Genomic DNA, 7500 nt, shown 5'->3' with positions numbered 1-7500 from the left:
TAATATTTTAGCTACTGTCATGTATATACACTGCTATTAGAGCTGACATTTTTCATCTTACCATATCATCACCAGTAGCAGCAAAATCATTCTTACTATCAAGTAACCATTACTATTACCATCACCAAAAATAGTGTGACATATCATACTAAAAAAAAATTGCTTGTTAGGCTTTCACTGCGGCTAGATTAAAAGCACACAAGCTTACACTCACGTGCCTTATGTTTTTATTATACTAATGGTCTGATTAGTCACACAGGATTCCATTTACTGATTCAGTTGCACAAGTACACTTTTCTGCGAGTTTCATTTTGTAGATCGTCGCATAGTTACTTATACTATGCAGTAAACTGTGCATGCATGTGTGTGTGCTTGTTTGTGTGCATTATGTGTTATTATCTATACACATGAATGTAAGTGGGGGTAAGGACTCACACCTGAAAAGAGGAAGATCTTTCGGGAAAGACGTGAACCCGCCGAGTGTCAGCGAGGGAACTGTGCCGCTGCTTACTAAGGCAACCACCTGCTACCCCTGTACACTCCAAGGATACTTTCACTTTCTAAAGGTTGATTTTGCAGCCACGCAACACATGACAAAAATTAAACGAGTGACGCCTATTTTCGTTACTAATATTTCTTTTGTTTAAGGAAGTGTATGGTTGTAAGGGTTGGCTTTTTCACTGCCATTAGTCCGAGCAATATATATTTTTTTGTAGCGTATTGCTAGCGTGTAAGAATAAAATGAAATACTGAATGGAGTTCTGAAACAATATGCATAATTTTTTTTGTTAGATTAAGCGCAAAACATAAATAGAAAAAAAACATCATTAACAATAAAGCAACAAAAGCCAGATACGTACGGTATGGTGTGTGTGAACAGGTTACGAGGTCTAGGGAGCTTAGCTGTTGCTCTGATGTAATTTTTTTTCTTATTTATGTAAGGTTTGTCACTCAAGTTACTTTGAAATGTTACTAACATTTTCTTAAAAAAAACATTCATTAGAAAAATACAATGAAAATAACAAGAAATATGCAAATAAGCGCGGGAAAGCAGGTCGTCAAGGCACCTTGAAAGCAGAGGTCGAAAGTCTCGTGGAAAAGGACGCATTGCTGCCTCACTGCATTGTTATTGCTACTACTACATATCATCATTTTATTATTAATATAACCATCCATCATTATTACTATTATCATATAATTGTTATCACTATGATTATCGTTATTATTTTTTTCATTATGGTTATCATTATCATTATTATTGTTATCGTTATAACTATCATTAACAGTATTATTACTACTACCAATTTTATTACTTATCATTTTTGTTGTTATTATTATCATTTGATCAGTATCACCATTATTGCTATCATCATTATCATTGCTGATGTTATCATTATCATCATTACGATTATCATTGCCATTGCATTATGAGTAGTATTAACATTATCATCATAATTTTAATAATCATCACATTCGTCATAATCATCAATATCATGATTATTACTTCATCATATATATATGTGTGTGTGTGTGTGTGTGTCTGTGTGTATAACATACCTCCCTGCTCTGGGGCTGGGGCTGGATTCATCAACGCACTTACAATGATAGATACAATCCTAAATTTACTAGTGGTTGGCTGTATTCATTAACATATGATTGTAAAGCATTTACCAGCGGTCAATTACCAGCGGGGGCTGCATTCATTAACATACGATTGTAAGGCATTTACCAGCGGTCAATTACCAGCGGGGGCTGCATTCATTAACATACGATTGTAAGGGATTTACCAGGGTCAATTATCAGCGGGGGCTGCATTCATTAACATACGATTGTAAGGCATTTACCAGCGGTCAATTACCAGCGTGTTTACTAGCCATGGCAAAGTCGGATTTATTAAGCGATGATAAGTCGCCTGGTAAGGGTAAATCGACTTTACCTCCGTAAGGATAAGGATAAGCCAGATTTGCGGAGCAGATGCTACGCCGGGCTTGTATGCAGTGACGCGAGCCCGCCTGTGTCAGCGTGTGCTGACTCGTGAGAGAATGTGCCAACGAGTGTTGACTCGATCTGAGCTTGGTCCTTACCTAACGCAGTGCCCAGCTACGTCAGTAACCGCCAGGTGACAGTGGAAGCTCACGAGCTTGGGCGGGGCTCGATCTGCCGACCACGGGGATGTGAAGTCGACCTAACCAGACGGCTAATTTACCTCCGTAGTTAGGTAGTAACTCTAGTATATCGATTCCGCCAATCAGCGAGCGCCTTTCATGATTCTTTAGGCTCCTTTGACCAATCCCGTGATATGTAAACAAAGCCTGATCCAGCAGCGATTTTTTTTTGTTTCAAGAAAGAAATGATAAAGATTTCTGTGTAAAATTATTTTTATATAAATTAATTTCCTAAAAGCATATTCTATTGAATGATCGTATGGATTATATATAATGCAATGGTTTTCAAGAAACATTTTTTTTTCTTTTTTTTTAGATTGCTGTTAAAACATAAGAAATAACGCTCCACGCAATGGAGGTGTTATTTACATCAACGTTTTCCAAAAAGAAATGCCAATCAAATCTTTCAAATGAATATAATTATGAATAATTGTATATAAATTAATGCAAACAAAAATAAACAAACAGTGAAGTGCAGTTTGTACTTTCTTCAATATAAATATAATATGACAAAGAAGTGCAATTTATTAAAAAGAAAAAAAAAATCAAACAAATTGGCTTGATTATCATTCTTATCTATGTTCTTTAAAGACCTCCCTGGCTATTTGTATGCAGTGACGCGAGCCCGCCTGTGTCAGCGTGTGCTGACTCGTGAGAGAATGTGCCAACGAGTGTTGACTCCTAGTTACATCCTAGTTACTCCCAACCGTCCTGCTTATCATTAGTGGAGCTTGTATTTTGCCATAGGTTCAATAGGAGTCGAGGCCACTTCAATATTTATTGTTGGCCTTTGCCAGAGTTCCGATAGGCGCGGTTGCTGCTTCAATCGTTTATTAAACTCTAACGTGTGAATCGCCAATTATTGAATCAAATAACATTTATAAATTTATATACTTATTTTTTTCAAGTAAATTAAATGTTTGAATTCGTCAAATTGTTAATTCTAAGTATTATTTTAAATGTTATTGTAGGCCTATGACTTTCTGCAAGTTTACCCTAGGCTGCGTGAACATTATTCTCACTTATTTCCTGTTAATTTTCTATATTTTTGCCAAGTTCATATGGAAATGAACAGACGCCATGATTCAGATCATAATAGGTGTACATCGAAACTAAAGTGACTACTTAATTTTTTTTTTTTTTTTCTTCTTTTTGCTGAGGTAAAGCGTGATGAGAGTCGTCGCTGTAGCTACCAGTGAACATATCAGTGTTCCATCCACTGGTAAATTCAGCATTGTATCTATCATGGACATACCAGAGTTCCAACCACTAGTAAATTTAACATTGTATCTATCATGGTAAGTTGTTCATAAATACCGATGCGGTCTGTTTACTATTATAATTGTAGTTACCAGCGTATTAATCGTAGTAAGTGCGTTGATGAATCCAGCCCCCAGAGTCGAACTTCTGCCGTCCTCGGGAATAGTAGTAGGGCATGAAGTAGATCAGGGAAATTGCAGGGTAAAATATGAATTTGGGGCATATCTCGTATGCCCCGAATCTAACTTTGCCTAGTTTTGAAGTTAGCCTTAGCCAAGGGGGGTTTCGCCCCCTCCCCCTGGACCCCCCCTTTTTACGGCACGTAGTGTTACTTATGATTCATTATTAGTTCTGTAGATGGCCTTACCTCGTTACTTACCTGTGAGAATGAGCACTTAAACACCAAGGTGCCCAGCCACACCGCTGTTATCTTTGTCTCTTGGCCGCCATTGTCGGAGCTGCTTCCGCCGCGGATCATAACGTGCAGGCTGACCGCAGCGGCCGCAGTTCCTCTCATGACACAAAACCATGTGCATAACATAGTTCCATAATGCGATAATGATCAGAGCATAGCTCAAGTACAGTCATAGAGCGACCAGGAGTATAAATTATAACTACTATCTTACACTGCGCCATGATGACAGCAGCTGAGACTTCGATGCTGCGTGATGCCGGCTCTCGAAGTACTGCGCATGAGCGGCCGCCGTGATTTCACTCATGTAAACCCCGTCTCATATATTCCTCAGGATAGGAAACTAGGACTGATAATGGCATGACCACTCAATAGAGGGCACTGTATAATTATAATGTAAACAATGGGGAATATTAAACCGTCTATCGAAAGAACATAGCACACCCAGGTAATTAATTAATTGAGGGTTTCCAGTGCACAGATCGTCAGTAGCGTAAATACATAAATACTGAACCATGTTTGAATTTCAGAGCAAGGATGGTGGTTCTCGAGGTGTACGAAGTGACCTGAATAGGGGGTTTCCAAGGGGACTCCCCGCGACATCATTCGGAAAATTTACTTTGACAAGAATGGATGTATAAATACATATGCAAATACATAAGTGAGAACAAGATATAATTATTAATACATTACCCCTACCTGATCAATATAATTGGATACAATAGACGCAACATTAGTTAAGTTACCCATGAAAAGAATATGTCCAATGGTTTTCTTTTTCATCTTAATGAGTAACTATATTAAATTATAATTAACACTGAGAAGGATTACTTTAGTCAATCCGGTTTCAGTATTGATCAATATTACATTATATACACATCAGTGAACCTACTTGTTTCACTTTCACAAAAAATATGAAGTGGAATAACTACCTAACGACACCATTCCCGCCAAATTCAAACGCTTCTTGTGGCCGTAAATCTCACTCAAATATCAATATTATTACACGGGTTACGATTCGATACACTTAATATTTTTGAATAATTACTATCTATTTATATGTACTCATTTTCATGCAAATCTATCTTACGTAAATCCATTCACAAAATACTTAACAGAATGCATATTCATAGAATTTAGTGAAAATCCTTTTGTTTATACGGTTTCGTTTCCTTGGGATATAAGCTTATGTAAGAAGACATGTGCTTGTCTAATATTGTTTAATATTTTTTTTTACAGCCTGTCTGTTTACAATACAATGTTGATTTTTATTCAAATAGTTATCATAATATACAATACTACTTATTCCTTTCCCTTTTGATACATAGTATTGATAATGCAAATTAGCAATCTACCCATAGCAATGTTGATGAGTACTACTGGCGACAAACCAACATTCAAGGGACCTGCCATCCATATGTTAATGTTAGTCATTTTGTAGTTTGTTGCGATATGTTATTGCTGATTCAAATAATGCAAGAAATCAACAGAAAACTATCACATAATCGTTTTCACCTACTACAATTAGGTAATTTCATTTAAGGAATCGTTAATCAGGAATATACTAGATGAATACTATAGAATTAAAAACAGAAATCTCCCATTTCGTCCTTGTTATAAAAATTCCCAGCCATATCGACCCAGGAGAGAAGCTGTTTCCCGGGCCTGCCGTATTCTAGGACATTTTCTGCGTGGCGTAGCAATGTTTTATCCTTATTGTGTCAATGCCATGTTCATGTCTCGAAAGTGGTATTCTAGAACGTAAAAGCGTGGCACGTCTGTGTCAGCTGCTTCAGGTTTTACTAACCGTTCTAAAGTTAACATGTTTCGGATCAATGACACTGTTCAAACGACAAATTCACAAGAGAAATTACAGTCATAGGTAGCACTAACAAAAGATAATTCAGTTTTGGTATGAATCAGCTGTTGTGCTTGTTCCTTGTTTAAGAATTGTCAACCATTTCACGAACGCGCGGTTGATAATTCACTCGACGCTCCATCAAAACAAACGGGATGAGAGGGATCGTGTGTCTATGTATAGATCGTCCTTATTTTGTATGTATATACTGTACATATGCGTTTCGTTAATATATCGCACACATGAATTTAATGTATACATATTTCATATAATCATATGCTTTAACTTTACGTTCCTGACTTTGTTACCACTCATTTAACTTCACTCTCCTTCGAAAAATCCGCCAAAAGGTAAACAAACTCAAAATTAGTAGAGAATCCATTTTTTCCTAAATTGGTTTGTAATCCAAGTCTAGGACGATGAAGCCTAATATATCCAATATATATTACTTTCCAAACGTGGTATGCTCATATGAAGAATTGGTAACAAAGATTATATTAAAAATATGCATTTTTTCGCCCGTGTACCTATCATGATAACCCCACCCCCATGTCACGGAGTTATCAGGATTGTTCCAGTACTTTGCACGACTTTGCCACGTTCATAACACGAATACCCGCTTCTAGAATACCAATAGCGGCATAGTCATGTCATGTATTCGGCACGCTAGGGAGTTTGAATACGACTGTATAATCTCACACATACATCCTAGAACACGCATTGATCCTTGTAAAGGATTCATGTTAAACAAGTTGAAAACAAAACAGCGAGGGACAACACAGGAAAAATACACATATATGCCGAGGGCCTTTTCGCTATATTGCTTCCTTATGCCCCGAGGAAGCAATATAGCAAAAAAAGGCCTTGGACATATTCGTGTGTTTTCCTACGCATCCCTTCGTTGTTTTGTTTTCAGTTCAGTATTCTCCACGACTCTCGGGCTGTGTTCATTGTACAACAGTGAAGAGGTAGATTGCGTAGGAGAGCACAAGCAGCGCCAAGAGGAGGGGGAAGGTGACCTGCATCCTCTTCATTATCCTGTTCGCTCTTGTGCGGCCGTCTGACTTGAGGGACTTCGTGGATAGGCCTTTTATCGGAATCACCTGCGGGAGAGATGGAGATTGATCAGCTTTGGATTGGCCATTGGGCGATAAAATCACGTGCTTTGGGTGACAAGGGAAGGAGGAATTCGAAGAAAGATCCGTATAAAGGGCATGGCGTCTTCAACAGTTTGTGTTCTATTAACATTTGATAGAGCTCGACGAGGGGGCGCTATTGGCCAGGCCGAGTGGTCACCATTACTGGTCTGTACTTACGGAATCCGCTAGCCTTTGTCCTGCCTAAAGTAGCTACTGATGTATTCCTATGTATATTCGTAGGCGCCCAACAAGAGGTAAATTTCAAAAATAATTTAGAAAGATTCAAGAACTGGAAAAAAAGATAATAGCACATCTCGTCCAACACACGAAGTAACAAATCCGATTACATTGCTCATATAATGATAACCATTATCATGATAATACAAATAATAACAGTAGTAATCTTAGTAACAATAGCAATAACAGTAATAACACTAGTAATGATAATAATGACGATCATAATGTAATAATAATGGTAATAATGATAATCATAATGAAGTAATAACAATGATAATAATGATAATGATATCAAATATATAATAATAATGATAGTAATACTACCCACACAAAGAATAACAATACTACTGCTGATAATAACAAAAACAACAACAATGATAATGGTGATGATAATGATAAGGATACTACTAATATTAATGATAGTGATAA

The 7500-nt window shown here is 37.2% G+C and overlaps 2 protein-coding genes across 3 annotated transcripts in view; both read right to left on the bottom strand.

Annotated features, from left to right (window-relative positions):
• Positions 1-515, bottom strand: part of LOC122243303 (uncharacterized) — a 4310-nt gene extending 3795 nt beyond the window's left edge. Inside the window, exon 1 of one of the 2 annotated variants that reach the window (XM_043000811.2) lies at positions 438-515. The gene's annotated coding sequence lies outside the window, so the exon portion shown is untranslated. Of the gene's footprint in view, positions 1-435 lie in introns of both variants that reach the window. The other variant, XM_086532198.1, reaches the window with a different exon arrangement.
• A 5911-nt stretch (positions 516-6426) lies between these two features.
• Positions 6427-7500, bottom strand: part of LOC122262380 (uncharacterized) — a 13512-nt gene continuing 12438 nt past the window's right edge. Inside the window, exon 10 of the mRNA XM_086532459.1 lies at positions 6427-6798. Coding sequence (XP_086388585.1) covers positions 6643-6798 — 156 coding nt within the window. The 3' untranslated portion in view covers positions 6427-6642. The remainder of the gene's footprint in view (positions 6799-7500) is intronic.

The sequence above is a fragment of the Penaeus japonicus genome, unplaced genomic scaffold (genome assembly GCF_977035675.1).
Source record: "Penaeus japonicus unplaced genomic scaffold, GWHDUDI00000001_assembly GWHDUDI00000037, whole genome shotgun sequence".
Classification (NCBI taxonomy): Eukaryota; Metazoa; Arthropoda; class Malacostraca; order Decapoda; family Penaeidae; genus Penaeus; species Penaeus japonicus.
Note: the sequence above shows the minus strand (reverse complement) of the source record. Positions and strands in the feature narration are given on the sequence as shown.